Source organism: Mya arenaria, chromosome 5 (assembly GCF_026914265.1).
Source record: "Mya arenaria isolate MELC-2E11 chromosome 5, ASM2691426v1".
Lineage (NCBI taxonomy): Eukaryota > Metazoa > Mollusca > Bivalvia > Myida > Myidae > Mya > Mya arenaria.
In genome coordinates, this window is record NC_069126.1 from 27,332,444 (window position 1) to 27,348,042 (window position 15,599).

The 15,599-nt window shown below is 36.4% G+C and overlaps 2 protein-coding genes across 3 annotated transcripts; both read left to right on the plus strand.

Moving 5' to 3' along the window:
• Positions 1-835: 835 nt before the first annotated feature.
• On the plus strand, positions 836-5,151 carry LOC128235063 (uncharacterized). Of its 2 annotated transcripts, none has more exons than XM_052949769.1 (5): positions 836-986; positions 1,196-1,291; positions 1,808-1,955; positions 3,162-3,269; positions 4,000-5,151. In XM_052949769.1, the coding sequence occupies exons 2-5, from the start codon at positions 1,272-1,274 to the stop codon at positions 4,627-4,629; spliced, it is 906 nt and encodes a 301-aa protein (XP_052805729.1). In that variant the 5' UTR covers positions 836-986; positions 1,196-1,271; the 3' UTR covers positions 4,630-5,151. The 2 variants fall into 2 exon arrangements, with proteins under 2 accessions (XP_052805729.1, XP_052805730.1); XM_052949770.1 differs by lacking the exon at positions 836-986 and adding an exon at positions 1,054-1,081.
• A 3,074-nt stretch (positions 5,152-8,225) lies between these two features.
• LOC128233551 (uncharacterized) lies at positions 8,226-14,607 on the plus strand. Its single transcript, XM_052947272.1, has 4 exons — positions 8,226-8,325; positions 9,650-9,797; positions 13,184-13,291; positions 14,015-14,607. Exons 1-4 carry the CDS (start codon positions 8,306-8,308, stop codon positions 14,603-14,605), a joined length of 867 nt encoding a protein of 288 aa, XP_052803232.1. The 5' UTR covers positions 8,226-8,305; the 3' UTR covers positions 14,606-14,607.
• The last annotated feature ends 992 nt before the right edge of the window (positions 14,608-15,599 follow it).

Consider the following 15,599-nt stretch of genomic DNA (forward strand, 5'->3'; position numbering starts at 1 on the left):
GGTGGCCCTTTCAGTGGGTAGTCTATACAATTTAATGGTCAACATAATATTTTGTCCAATGAGAAGTCTTTCTCAGTTTCCCAATACATTTATTTCAGTAAATCAGCAGTCAGCTTATATTGGTCAGGTGAAGCGGTAGATAAAAAGTGGCTGGTCCAGTTAGTGAGTAGTCTGCACAATATATTGTAGACCACTTAAACAGTGTCGCATAAAAACCATTTATTTGTGTTTGTACATACTAACATTAACCATTACTTCAGGTTCGATATTTATCAAAATCATTCGCAACAACTCGGCCATTTTCAATCCAAAACAACTTTATGTGTATTATTGCAAATATAATTTTGATTTTAAAGAGTGAATTCATGAAGTTTAAATGCTGAATTGAAATTACATGTACCACGAGATCTACTTGCAGCTTAGTTAAGGGTAAACAATTCTGACTTTGTAAGCCGTTGTTTGTCTCTCTCTCTCTCTCTCTCTCTCTCTCTCTCTCTCTCTCTCTCTCCCAATTTTCCCCTTGCCCAATCCCCTCTTTCCCTCCTTCTCTCACCCTCTCCCACATATGTCTCTCCCTTTCGCCGTCTCTTTCTCCCCTTTTTATTCGCATATTTTAACAAAACACAAGTCACAAGTGGCCGCTTAAAAATTGTGTTCAGTGTATATTATTTACACTGGCAAAATATTGTATGCCACTAGTTTAACTATTAAGCCTTCCCAAACCACATTTGCAGGGACGAACATTATACTGTGTATGTTAAGCGTATAGTATTTGAGATACTGAAGAAAATATTGTCAATAATCTAATCATGAGAACAACCTGAAGTATTGGACATATTAATAGCGTTGTACTTTTGATGGCAAAGCTTCTATATCGATCAAACAGCGTTGCCAGGTGCTATTTCACAATACCGGGTTAAGAATAGGTCACCCGTTACATATCAACAACCATTTAAGAAGTGGGTCAGTTGTGTATGAAGCTTAAAGTAAGTGTGTATTATTAAATTTACTTTATTTTACATTATTTTGAAAAACAGAGATTTGAAAGGGAAACCGCTCTAGGTTAATTCAAGTTATACTCGTATGTTATGTTTTTGTATAATGAAAAGTTGAGTGTTAAATTCGCAAAAAGAAAGGAATTACGAAATATTCATTTATTTGAGGTCATGAACTGAATTATTCTTCCTCGTTTCAGAATTCGGAGGGTATTGTTTTGTCATCAATCGCTTTTAAGCCAGTTTGACGTTTAAATACAAAGGCTCGCATCAATAATGAGCAAACCACCATCAAAGTAAGTAAGGCGTGTTTACTTTGGGGCTATCTCTTATTGATTGTTATGGTTCAACTCAATTCGAGGTCATTGGTTATGTATTTACTAAACTAAATGGTTAAAGTGCGACTGGTCGCAAAACCTTTTTATATTGGTGAATGCATACTAATACTGCGTTAACCAGCTTAGTGTTCGGGATGATACCAGTAAAAAACGGATAGTGCTGATATATCTAGGTTACTCGTGGCTGATTCGAAAAAAAACACCATCCAATTACTGTAGACAGATATAATTCCGAATTCTTATGTCTGTGAGACTTTCATCTTTGATTAGTGTGCCCTTATTTGACCAAATTTGTCGAAGGACCTAGGTGGCTGGAACGGCTTTTAAACACATCAGTGAAAACATATTCCTTTATTAAATTTACTCATAGAAATGAAGTTATCAAATTCTTTTCCTGTCCCACCAACTTTTGCTCAGTTGAAGACTTACTTCCGTGTCAGCTTAGCCTACCATTTTGTTTTATTTCATTTGCAGATTCGTAGACGACCAACACTTCTGTGTTCTTACCCAGTTCGCTTTAGCATCGACTGCGGTAGTTTTATCTGCCCTTTCGGTGAATGTTCCGCACGATGGGAGCTCGGATATCCCATATTTCATATGTGGATTCATTCTTGCGGCATTGGTATGTTGGTACATTGCTTAAACCTGTCACGTAGTTTATATGTCGACTCATTCTTTCACTCTTTATGTGTTGGATAATTGCGTTAACCTGTTACGTAGTTCATGTGTGGATTCATTTTACCAATAATGGTATGTTGCCACATTGCGTAAACCTGTTACGTTTTGTTAATGTCTTATCTCTTATGAACATTTATAATAGGTTATATATTATAATAATACGTAGTTGCGAAATGTTATTTTCCTATTGCGAAAACAAACCCAGGTATACGTTAGCGAATTGTCAGAACGATTAATTGCAGCAATAAGGCCAGTTATTAAGCAGCGAATTGCCATTACGATGAACTCTTTTTGTAAGCACGAAATAACTTTTCAGTAGTAAAAATGTATATCATTCGTAGTCACTATCGATCGCACGTGTGAAGTTGAGCTCCTATCAATCGATCTAACCCTAACAACTTCTTATTTACTTTCACAGACAGTGCCAATATTTATCTTTGGTCCAGTATCTGGCTACTTATCTGATAAATATATGTCTGGATGCTCACATTGTCCATCGTACCTATACTTCAGTATGTCTGGATGATAATATTGTCCATCGTACCTATACTTCAGTATGTCCGGATGCTCATATTGTCCATCGTACCTATACTTCAGTATGTCCGGATGCTCATATTGTCCATCGTACCTATACTTCAGTATGTCCGGATGCTCATATTGTCCATCGTACCTACACTTCAGTATGTCCGGATGCTCATATTGTCCATCGTACCTACACTTCAGTATGTCCGGATGCTCATATTGTCCACCGTACCTACACTTCAGTATGTCCGGATGCTCATATTGTCCACCGTACCTACACTTCAGTATGTCCGGATGCTCATATTGTCCATCGTACCTACACTTCAGTATGTCCGGATGCTCATATTGTCCATCGTACCTATATTTCAGTATGTCCGGATGATAATACTGTCCATCGCATCTATACTTCCACATGTCCTAATGATCATTTTGTCCATCGTATCTATACTTCAGCATGTCCAAGTCTTGATGACCATTGGCCATCGTACCTATACTTCAGCATGCCTTGATATCCATATTGCCCATCGTATCTATACTTTCAGCATGCCTTGATATCCATATTGCTTATCGTATCTATACTTTCAGCATGCCGTGATATCCATATTGCCCATCGTATCTATACTTTCAGCATGCCTTGATGATCATATTGAGGATTGTTGTGTTGACGAGTCTTAGCCGGAAAGGTGAGCCTACAAAAAAGAAAATACTCGATACGTTCCTGGAGGTCAGATGCGTTGTAAGTAATTTGAAATTGTTATTCAGCTTTTATATTTAAAATTATCAATAAAATATGCTAGGTGCATATTTCTGATTTGAATGTGTGTCAAGAACTTGCTAGGAAATATAAATATGTTTCATTTGTTATTGATCATTTTCTTGAACCGCCTCACCTTCACTTTCTATATATATTATATATTGCCGACGTTTGCGAAAGTTGGTTCTGCAGAGGGGGCATGTTCATTTTAGCAAAATAATTATTAAAGAAGGCAAACAGTGCAAGATTGTTTTTAAATTATATCTTATTCAAAATTTAAATATTGTTTAAAGTTATTTTATTGTTCAATCTTATTTAAATTAAGTTAAAGAGGAAAACGTGAATACCTCCACAGAACTCATTGTCTCAGACCATGTCACAATTATTTTCTTTTTGAAAAGTGATCAGTGGTAAAGTAGTGCAAGCATGATATGTGCGTGTCGCATCATGTACTTTTCTGAAAACTGGGTAATATTTGTTCCGGGGACACATGAAAACAAAAACGACTTTTAAGGCTTATGTACTATATACGTGAAACTTACTTGAGCGCGGAGCTTAAAACGTGTATTTGTTGATTAGTTCTAACTAAACAATTCACCAGCTGAAGAAATGTAAATAGAAACACATTAGTTAACCATTGTGAGTTTGTTCAAATTACATTTTAAATCACAAATTAATATTTTTAAGAAAATGACTATTGTTTCGTTTGCAGGATTTGCTATGGAAGGTGTTTTGCATTCTTGGCTTTGCTTGGGGAATAACAGGCGTAGTACTTTGTGCACTCGGGGGTGTTTCGTGTGATAAAGAAAAGAATAAAGAGGGTGAAGAGTTTTCTGGCGCCAACGCTACTTCGTCATGTTATTATGACATATATAAAGAAAAGGGGGGCCAGTATAAAGGTCTTGCAATTGGTCTGTTGGTTGTACATGTTTTCTCCTCTGTCTGGTTCTTCTTCTCGTTCTTCACCTACTCCCACTATGCCAAAGAGTTAGTCGATCCCAAACCTCAACCGCAACCCAAGCCTGCCGCTAACGCTAACCCCGCTCCGAAACCTAAACAACCTGCTGGCTCAGACAGTACAAAGAAAGCTGAACTGGAACAACTTAGTGCAAAAAAAGCAGACCTAGAGCAACTTGAAAAACGTCTAAATGACAGAGAACAAGCTATACAGCAGAGGGAATTGGGGCTGAATGAGAGGGAAAATGCTCTATGGACCGTTCATCTGAACAACATCCAGGGAGGGCCACCGCCTCCGCCAAGTTATGAGCAGCTGGCGATGGTGGAAGAGTCAACAACGGCATCAAGAAGCATCGTGGAGCAAGAAAAAAGAAACACAAACTGAACATTTTTTTCTCAATGGTGAAATGAAGAAGGGTGTTCGGCTGTTTCTGATCAGTTAAATCTCGCAGAATCTCAAAAAAAGGATCGAATGTAATAGTTAGTTCTATTCAAACACCAACGAGGCATATTTTTTATAATAATTTGTCATAGATTTTTTTCTTTAAAAAAAATGAACGATCCTTTATTTCTGAAAGTTTTAATTACCAAGTGTTATCTTAGTTTTGTAATTGTCATCTTGTGTATGGTGTATGGCTGAGTTTCTGCTGTTTTAGTATTATGTTGATGATGTACATTTTGACAAAGAATATAACAGAATATACTATAATAGAAAAAGTCCTTTTATAAAACAATGTTTAACTTGTAATCGATGCCATTTATTGAAATATAATTTATTGATTAATCACTTGATTAATTATTACTAGTAGAGCTTTTAAATATATACATATTTCTATGCCTTTTCTTTTTTGTTAATGAACTGTGCTAAATGTGTGTTTTACAATTGTAAATAAAGATTATTCATTAATGTTAATTATGTTTGTTATTTGCGATAATATTTAATTCGGGCACTGAAACCAGTAAGGGGCATCCACCTGGAAGTATGTATACAACACGGAGATCGCAAACTTCTCGGCGATTTGCGAATTAAAAATACGTGCCCAGTTACTAGTCCTGTATATTTTCTAATGTTAGTGCGTTAAATAAGTATTTAACAATTGCTGATAACGTGTGTGTGTGTGTGTGTGTGCGTGTGCGTGTGCGTGTGCGTGCGTGTGCGTGTGTGTGTGTGTGTGCGCGCGTGCGCGTATGTGTGCGTTTGTTTGTGCGTGTTTGTTTGTGTGTGCTTGAGTTTACACAAAAATGTGTTTTTAATATAAAAATGTTATTACCTCTAAATAAAAGGCCAGCCCGCCGGACTCATCACTGGAGGATCCAGGTTGGAAGAGGGGCATCCGGTGCCCCCCCCCCCCCCCAAAAAAATCGTCAAAGTTTACTTTTTATTTCAATATTGGAGAATAAATATAAATTGTTAAAATTTTCATGTGGACTACCCCGAAACCCAGCTGCATACTGCAAAATAATTTCGGATCTGAGGGAGGTGCACAATTCAAAAGGCTACGCCCCTAAATTATGCCCCCTCTTACGTCGAAACCTGGAGCCGCCCATGCTCATGATAGCTCTTGATTGATGAACATGTTTTCTCCCGATGGGGCCTACCTACAACCAAAACTCATATTTTACGTTTGGTAACAAAAACTTACTGTTACCTTGTTTGTAGACACAAAGATCAAAGCATACCAGCCAATCAGCGCGAAGCACACACGGCAACAAACATAGATATAATACTCTAAAATATAGTTTATTACTTAATGTTCAAACTAGATCTGAGAAGAACTATGTTATCATAAATAAATAACATGAACTTATGGAAGCCATTATAAAGGTCTTAGTGCAATTGGTATGTTGGTTGTACATGTTTCTCCTCTTCCTGCGGTTGCTCAAATGGTTATTATGCTGCCCTTGTTATGCAAACCGGTTAGTTGATCCAACAAGAGTCACACCCCAAGCAAACTATCAAAGCCTGTCGCTAATGCTTACTGCGCGCAACAACCAAAACAATAGACTAATTCAGTTTTTTCGACGGAACCATATTCGCAACTAAAGTAACAATCCCAGCCATAACTAAAGCTCCATCCTTTAAAAATAAAAAAGGCAAACGGTTGCAGCAATCGCGTAAAACGTTAATTGTTGACATCTGTAAAAATAGAAATAGCGAAACGTTGCCTTTGGCTTCATCCTTTAGTGTATGTTATCCGGTTGTTAATAGAGACTTATTTGTGAATTAAAATAGTGAAAAAAACAACAAACAAATGGATATTCTTCAGTTATGAAATTTAAGCAAGCGTTTACTTCCTAACAAAACGCCAGCGTGCATAGGGCTGGGACACATGTTAAACGACGTCATTGTCGAACTGATGTTGCGTTCGCATACAATTGGGCTCGCTTTTCGGTCATATCTTATGATTTTTGGCGTTTGATAAACATGGTTAGCATCAGTGTATGAACACAATATATTTCACCTCATAAACACTATAGCCAATATTTTCTTTTATTCATGGGTCTATTGATGTCCGAAGAAAACTGGATCTATTGGCGTTTTAATAGGACAATGTGTTTATTGACGTCCAAATCGGATAATATATCTGTTGACGTCTAGATTGGACAATGGGTCTGAATAGTACTATGAATAGTACTATGGGTGGTATTGACGTCTGAATAGGACAATGGGTCTATTGTATTTTTTGTTGACCGTTTGTTTCATCTTTTAAGACAGCTGCGGAGAGTCATTACTGGTAGTTTTTTTAAACGTCTGTTGTTTGTTAATGTACGGGTGATGTTTTGATACAGTATTGGTTCTATTGGAGAACTACGAGGGCACTATTCGTAAAACTTATAGTCATTTCTTAACTTAGGTCGATTTCCTAATTTTTCATAGTCAAATCAAAGAAAAATGTAGATCTAAGTGTCTTAAACATAAAAGTATGTGTTTTTTATAAACTTATTGAAAAGAAAGTATTTCAGACAGTATTTAGCTATGGTATCATATGATAAAAGAGAAACATAAGTTAGAAAAATGACTTCAGTTGACATTTACCAACATAAAACATCGTCATAGCTTATGGATACGAATTCAACGTGACACGTTATACAGTAAATCAGTGTCAGTCTCCCTTTCTCCCTCCCCCCTCCCTCCCTCTCTCTCTCTCTCTCTCTCTCTCTCTCTCTCTCTCTCTCTCTCTCTCTCTCTGTCTAACTGTCTGTCTGTCTGTCTGTCTGTCTCTCCCTCCGTCCCTCCGTCCCTCCGTCCCTCTCTCTCCCCCCCCTCTCTGTCTCTCTGTCTGTCTCTCCCTCCCTCTCTCTCTCTCTCTCTCTCCATCTTCCCATCTCCCCATCTCTCTGTCTCTCTCTCTCTCTCCGTCCCCTCCCCGTCCCAATTTTTCCCTTTCCCCATCCCCTTTTTCCGTCCTCTCCTCCCTTTCCAACACATGTCTCTCCCTCCCCTTTTTTATTCTTATAGTTTAATAAAACACAAGTGTATTTCACTAGCTAAACTATTTAGCCTTCCCCAACATTTTTTGGCCTTGTCCAAGATCCTTATACTGTATATCATAATTGTATCATATTTGAGATAATCACGAAAATATGGTCAATCTAGTCAATATAACTTAAATCATGCGTCGTACTTGAGGTATTGGACATGTAAATACTAACTAGCGTTGTACTTTTGATGACAAAGCTTCTATATCGATCAAACAGCGTTGCTTGGTGCTATTTCACAATTCTGGGTTAAGAATCGGTCACCCATTTAATATCATCGTTCATATAAGAGGTGTGTCAGTTGTGTATGAAGCTTCAGGTAAGTGTGTATTATTTTATTTCACATTATTTTTAAAAACAGAAATTTGAAAAAGAAACTGCACTAGGTTTATTCAAGTATATTATGGGTTCTTATAATGAAAAGTTGAGCGTTAAATTCGCTAAAATAAAGGAAGATATTCCGTTATTTGAGGACATGAACTGACTTGTGCTTCCTCGTTTCAGAATTCGGAAGGTATTTGTTTTGCCTCCAATCATTTTAAAGCCATTTTGACGACTAAATACAAAGACTCGTATCAAGAATGAGCCAACCACCATCAAAGTAAGTACAAACTAGCCGTGTTTACTTTGGGGGTATCTCTTATTGAGTGTTATGGAACCATAACACTCAATAAGAGATACCCCCAAAGTAAATACATAACCAATGATCTCAAATTGAGTTGAACCATAACACTCAATAAGAGATACTCCCAAAGTACCTCTAAAAGGTTCATTTTGGTTTTCGAATATTCGAATATTCGATCGAAAGAATTACCTAATATTCGAATATCAATTTTGCCATTCGTTTGCATCCCTAGTATTTACTAATCTAAATGGTTAAAAGCGACTGGTCGCATAACCATTTCATATTGGTGAATGCATACTAATACTCCGTTAACCAGCTTAGTGTTCGAGATTATATTTTCTCTGCTGACAAAGCCTCTGTTTAAATTTACCGATAAAAACGGATAGTTGCTGATACAATAAATTTACTTCATGGCTGATTTGAAAAATACTACCAACCAATTACTGTAGACAAGATATAATTCCAAAATATAATGTCTGCTAGACTTTGGTCTTTGATTTTTATGTCCTTATTTGACCAAATTAGTGTCTTCGACTGCTGTACTTGTTCCTCTTATCTGTTAGGCAATACTATGTGGTCCTTATGCCCTTATTTACCAATCTGTTGTTAGTCTTCGACAGCTGTGCTTGTCCCAGTAGCGTCCATTGGCCTATGGCATCATAATGATTGTTACTATTTTGGAACTGATAATTTGAATTTTTGTAAACAGGAAGTACATCATGCCATTCTTCAACATCTTTACTGTTTGGAAAGCAAGGCTCTTGTACTGCAAAGGAATTGTCAGGAAATTAAAATACCACATTTAAATAATGTTTAAGGAGAAAACATTGCAAATAAATGTGTTTTGGGAGCTTAAACGTCCTTAAAAGTATCAAATTCTCGCTTCCCACATTTGTAAACAACAGACTGGTCGAAGGTTTTCCTTCTATAGCCTTTTTATTCCGTAACCTAGAAGCATGAAATATAAAGCCGAGGGAGGCACGGTAATTGTAGAGCCGAATGCGCGTCATGATATTTTGGATACATATACTTTATACTACTTACCAGGCCAAAACATGTCCTATTTGTCATTGTTTCGCCGCCATCTTGTATATCAGACTCCAAAACCTCACTAAAACCGTTGCAGATTCGGAATGCATGTACCCCCCTGAGTAATATGTTTACCTTCGCAATCGATTAAACCTAAAAATGAATCGAAATGACGTTATCAAATCATTTGCCTGTCCCACCAACTTGTGCATAGCTGGAAAAACTTACTACTATGACAGCTTAGCTTACCACTTTTGTATTACATTTTCAGATTCGTAGACGACCAACACTTCTGTGTTCTTACCCAGTTCGCTCTAGCAACGACTGCGGTAGTTTTATCTGCCCTTTCGGTGAATGTTCCGCACGATGGGAGCTCGGATGTCCCATATTTCATATGTGGATTCATTCTTGCAGCATTGGTATGTTGGCACATTGCTTAAACATGTTACGTAGTTTATAAGTAAATTTATTCTTGCACTATTGGTTTGTTGATACATCGCTTAAACCTGTTACGTAGTCTATATGTGGATTCATTATTGCACTATTGGTATGTTGGCACATCGCTTAAACCTGTTACGTAGTTTATATGTGGATTCATTCTTTCACTCTTAATATGTTGGATAATTGCGTAAACCTGTCACGTAGTTTATATGTGGATTCATTCTTTCACTAATGGTATGTTGGCACATTGTGTAAACCTATTACATATTGCATATGTGTATTCATTCTTCCATGGTATGTTGGCACATTGTGTAAACCTATTACATATTTCATATGTGTATTCATTCTTCCACTAATGGTATGTTGGCACATTGTGTTAACCTATTACATATTTCATATGTGTATTCATTCTTCCATGGTATGTTGGCACATTGTGTAAACCTATTACATATTTCATATGTGTATTCATTCTTCCACTAATGGTATGTTGGCACATTGTGTAAACCTATTACATATTTCATATGTGTATTCATTATTCCATGGTATGTTGGCACATTGTGTAAACCTATTACATATTTCATATGTGTATTCATTCTTCCACTAATGGTATGTTGGCACATTGTGTAAACCTGTTACATATTCCATATGTGTATTCATTCTTCCATGGTATGTTGGCACATTGTGTAAACCTATTACATATTTCATATGTGTATTCATTCTTCCATGGTATCTTGGCACATTGTGTAAACCTATTACATATTTCATATGTGTATTCATTATTCCATGGTATGTTGGCACATTGTGTAAACTTATTACATATTTCATATGTGTATTCATTCTTCCATGGTATCTTGGCACATTGTGTAAACCTATTACATATTTCATATGTGTATTCATTCTTCCATGGTATGTTGGCACATTGTGTAAACTTATTACATATTTCATATGTGTATTCATTCTTCCATGGTATGTTGGCACATTGTGTAAACTTATTACATATTTCATATGTGTATTCATTCTTCCATGGTATTTTGGCACGTTGTGAAGAACTGTTTTATAGTTTTCTGTCACAAATAAGAGAACAATAGTATTGTAGATTAAGAGTTGACTTAACGATTTTGCAATTGTAAATATTTAATAGTTAAACATTTTCCAAACAGCTTTTTACTGACCCATGAAAGTGATAAGACTCGCACACATAAAGTCAAATTCAATTGCGAAAATCGACATATCAATGTTACGAATATTAATGTCCCATCTCTTTATGAACAAAATTAACAATAGGTTATATATTATAATAATACGTAGTTGCGAAATGTTATTTTCCTATTACGAAAACAAACCCAGGTATACATGAGCGAATTGTCAGAAACGATAAATTGCAGCAATAAGGCCAGTTATTAAGTAGCGAATTGCCATTACGATGAACTCATTTTGTAAGCACGAAATTTCTTTTCGTTAGTATAAAGAAGAAGAAGAAGAAGAAGAAGACTTTATTATGCAAACAAATCTGACAAGATCCATAGCATAGCAGAATTAACAACAAAGTATAATAATAATATACTGGTACAGCAAGATGTCATCTAGCATAGTAAGTTTACATAATATATTCAAAATAGCAATATGAAACGTTTATACTTGAAGGAAAAAAATCATGTCGGGAGAGACAACATGTGTTCGATTCAATTTATATTAGGTAACAGCACGTCAGTCATATACTAAATGGCGTCTTATTTCAAAAGCCTTAAAAGTAAATGTGGCAAGATTTTTTAATTTGACTGAACTTTCACTATTTATCAATTGCATAAACTTGAAGAAACTTGGATTACGCCAAAAGTAGTTGTTTATATTTTTTCTGATATCTTTATAACTATCGCATTGCAGAACAAAATGAAATTCATCTTCCAATACCCCGCATTTCATACATTTGCGTATAAATGTATATCATTTCGTAGTCACTATCGTACACAAGTGTGAAGTTGAGATCAATCGATATAACCCCAACAACTTCTTATTTACTTTCACCAACGGTGCCAATATTTGTAGAAAACGATATGTTTAATATTTGTGAAATGTATGGTAAAAATTGGTCTTCTATGCCTTGGTCCAGTATCTGGCTATTTATCTGATAAATATATGTCTGGATGCTCATATTGTGCATATATCTATACTTCAGTATGCCTTGATAACTATATTGTCCATCGTACCTATACTTCAGTATGTCCGGATGATAATAGTGTCCATCATACCTTTACTTCAGTATGTCTGGATGATAATACTGTCCATCGCATCTATACTTCCGCACGTCCTAATGATCATTTTGTCCATCGTATCTATACTTTAGCATGTCCGGGTCTTGATGAACATTGGCCATCGTACCTATTCTTCAGCTGTCCCATCGTATCTTTACTTTAGAATGTCATGATGATCATAGTGTCCATCGCACCTATACTTCAGCATGCCTTGATGCTCATATTGTAAACGGTTTCTATACTTCAGCATGCCTTGGTGATCATATTGTCATTCGTGTATATACTTCAGCATGTTCATGTCCTTCATGATCATAATACCGTTGTACTTTACTTGAACATGCCCTGATGACCATAATACCGTCGTACCTTCACTTCAGCATGCATTGATGATCATAATTCCGTCGTACCTATACTTCAGCAGGCATTGATGATCAAAATACCGTCGTACCTATACTTCAGCATCCATTGATGGTCATAATACCGTGGTAGCTATACTTGAGCATGCCTTGATGGTCATAATACAGTCGTAGATATACTTCACTTCAGCATTCCTTGATGAAAATATTTCCCATCATATCTATACTTCAGCATGCCTTGATGAAAATATTGCCCATCATATCTATACTTCAGCATGCCTTGATGATAGTATTACCCAACGTATCTATAGCTGAGCATGCCTTGATGATAACAATACCCATCGTATATTAACAATCGTATCTATACTTAAGCATACCTTGATGATAACATTACCCAACGCATCTATACCTCAGCATGCCTTGGTGATAATATTACCCATCGTATTTATAGTTGAGCATGCCTTGGGTATAATATTACCCATAGTTTCTATACTTCAGCATGCCTTGATATCCATATTGCCCATCGTATCTATACTTTCAGCATGCCTTGATATCCATATTGCCCATCGTATCTATACTTTCAGCATGCCTTGATATCCATATTGCCCATCGTATCTATACTTTCAGCATGCCTTGATATCCATTTTGCCCATCGTATCTATACTTTCAGCATGCCTTGATATCCATATTGCCCATCGTATCTATACTTTCAGCATGCCTTGATATCCATTTTGCCCATCGTATCTATACTTTCAGCATGCCTTGATGATCATATTGAGGATTGTTGTGTTGACGAGTCTTGGTCGGAAAGGTGTGCCTACAAAAAAGAAAATACTCGATACGTTTCTGGAGGTCAGATGCGTTGTAAGTAATTTGAAATTGTTATTTACCTTTTATATTTAAAATTATCAATAAAATATGCTGTGTGTATATTTCTGAATTGAATGTGTGTCAAGTACTTTGTAGGAAGTATAAATATATTTCATTTGTTATTGATTATTTTCTTGAACCGTCTCACCTTCACTTTCTATATATATTGCCGACGTTTGCGAAAGTTGGTTCTGCAGAGGGGGCATGTTCATTTTAGCAAAATAATTATTAAAGAAGGCAAACAGTGCAAGATTGTTTTTAAATTATATCTTATTCAAAGTTTAAATATTGTTAAAAGTTATTTTATTATTCAGTCTTATTTAAATTAAGTTAAGGAGGAAAACGTGAATACCTCCACAGAACTCATTGTCTCAGACCATGTCACAATTATTTTCTTTTTGAAAAGTGATCAGTGGTAAATTAGTGCAAGCATGATATGTGCGTGTCGCATCATGTACTTTTCTGAAAACTGGGCAATATTTGTTCCGGGGACACATGGAAACAAAAACGACTTTTAAGGCTTATGTACTATATACGTGAAACTTACTTGAGCGCGAAGCTTAAAACGTGTATTTGTTGATTAGTTCTAACTAAACAATTCACCAGCTGAAGAAATGTAAATAGAAACACATTAGTTAACCATTGTGAGTTTGTTCAAATTATATTTTAAATCACAAATTAATATCTTTAAGAAAATGACTATTGTTTCGTTTGCAGGATTTGCTATGGAAGGTGTTTTGCAGTCATGGCTTTGCTTGGGGAATAACAGGCGTAGTACTTTGTGCACTCGGGGGTGTTTCGTGTGATAAAGAAAAGAATAAAGAGGGTGAAGAGTTGTCTGGCGCCAACGCTACTTCGTCATGTTATTATGACATATATAAAGAAAAGGGAGACCAGTATAAAGGACTCGCAATTGGTCTGTTGGTTGTACATGTTTTCTCCTCTGTCTGGTTCTTCTTCTCGTTCTTCACCTACTCCCACTATGCCAAAGAGTTAGTCGATCCCAAACCTCAACCGCAACCCAAGCCGCAACCCAAGCCTGCCGCTGATGCTAACCCCGCTCCGAAACCTAAACAACCTGCTGGCTCAGACAGTACAAAAAAAGCTGGACTGGAACAACTTAGTGCAAAAAAAGCAGACCTAGAGCAACTTGAAAGACGTCTAAATGACAGAGAACAAGCTATACAGCAGAGGGAATTGGGGCTGAATGAGAGGGAAAATGCTCTATGGACCGTTCATCTGAACAACATCCAGGGAGGGCCACCGCCTCCGCCAAGATATGAGCAGCTGGCGATCGTGGAAGAGTGAACAACGGCGCAAGAAAACAGAAACACAAACTGAATAATTTACTCTCGATGGTGAAATGAAGGGTTTTCGGCTGATCTTCTCTCTCTCTCTCTAGTGATTTAATAAAAGAAATCCACAGAAAGATTATAAGTAACTTCCATGGCCGAGAGTGTAAGATAGGTTCATTCCAACCCGTGCGTAGGTTTTTTTTGCGGAAACGAGGTTTACCTCGTTTCCGCAGAACATCCTGCGCGAGGGTTGGGATGAACCTATCTTGCACGAGCGGCTATGGTAGATGCTTTTTCTCCCATCACAGTTAATCAAAATAATGTTAAAATGTATGATTTCACTAGAACTAGTTTGTGCATAGTGAAAATAATAGCGTATAGATATGTGATAATTCGTGGTTGTCATGGATATGCGCGCAGTGATACAGGTTATATAACTAGTCAAAATCGTTCTTTAAATAGTTCTGAGGAGACTGCAGCATTAATTCTTGAATGCAGCGTGAAAACGTTTTTATGGTGTCATTTGAAGCGAGAAAAAAAAATAAACTGGATTTTAAATATTGCCACAAGACAAGGTTTCCATGATGCTACCGACGACGGTCTTCAACCAGGGATGTAATTGTGTGATGATAATAAAAAAGGAGTTCCATACGGGTACATGTTTTATCTTTGCTCGCACAGTGCTACCTTAATACAACTTGTCACAGAATTCCTTCAAAAAATACTTAACGTTCCTTTACTTTGAAAGTTTTAATTATCAAGGGTCATCATAGTTCTATTATTGTCATCTTGTGTATGTTGTATGGCTGGGTTTCTGTTGTTTTAGTTTTATGTTGATGAAGTATATGACCAAGTCGTGCTTTATTATGACAAATAATTTTACAGAATATACTACAATAGAAATGTCTTTTCAAAACAGTATTTAACTTGTAATTGATGTAATTCATTTAAGTATAATAAAGTATTAATTAATCAATTAAATAATCAAGTAAGTAAGTAAATAAGTA

What these genes read in the sequence shown, in the direction of transcription:
- LOC128235063 (XM_052949769.1), top strand. Translation starts at nt 1,272, where the DNA reads ATGAGCAAACCACCATCAAA. An exon ending in ATGAGCAAACCACCATCAAA is followed by an intron (nt 1,292 to 1,807) that starts GTAAGTAAGGCG and finishes TTTCATTTGCAG; the next exon opens with ATTCGTAGACGACCAACACT. An exon ending in GATTCATTCTTGCGGCATTG is followed by an intron (nt 1,956 to 3,161) that starts GTATGTTGGTAC and finishes CTATACTTTCAG; the next exon opens with CATGCCTTGATGATCATATT.
- LOC128233551 (XM_052947272.1), top strand. Translation starts at nt 8,306, where the DNA reads ATGAGCCAACCACCATCAAA. An exon ending in GATTCATTCTTGCAGCATTG is followed by an intron (nt 9,798 to 13,183) that starts GTATGTTGGCAC and finishes CTATACTTTCAG; the next exon opens with CATGCCTTGATGATCATATT. An exon ending in TTCTGGAGGTCAGATGCGTT is followed by an intron (nt 13,292 to 14,014) that starts GTAAGTAATTTG and finishes TTTCGTTTGCAG; the next exon opens with GATTTGCTATGGAAGGTGTT.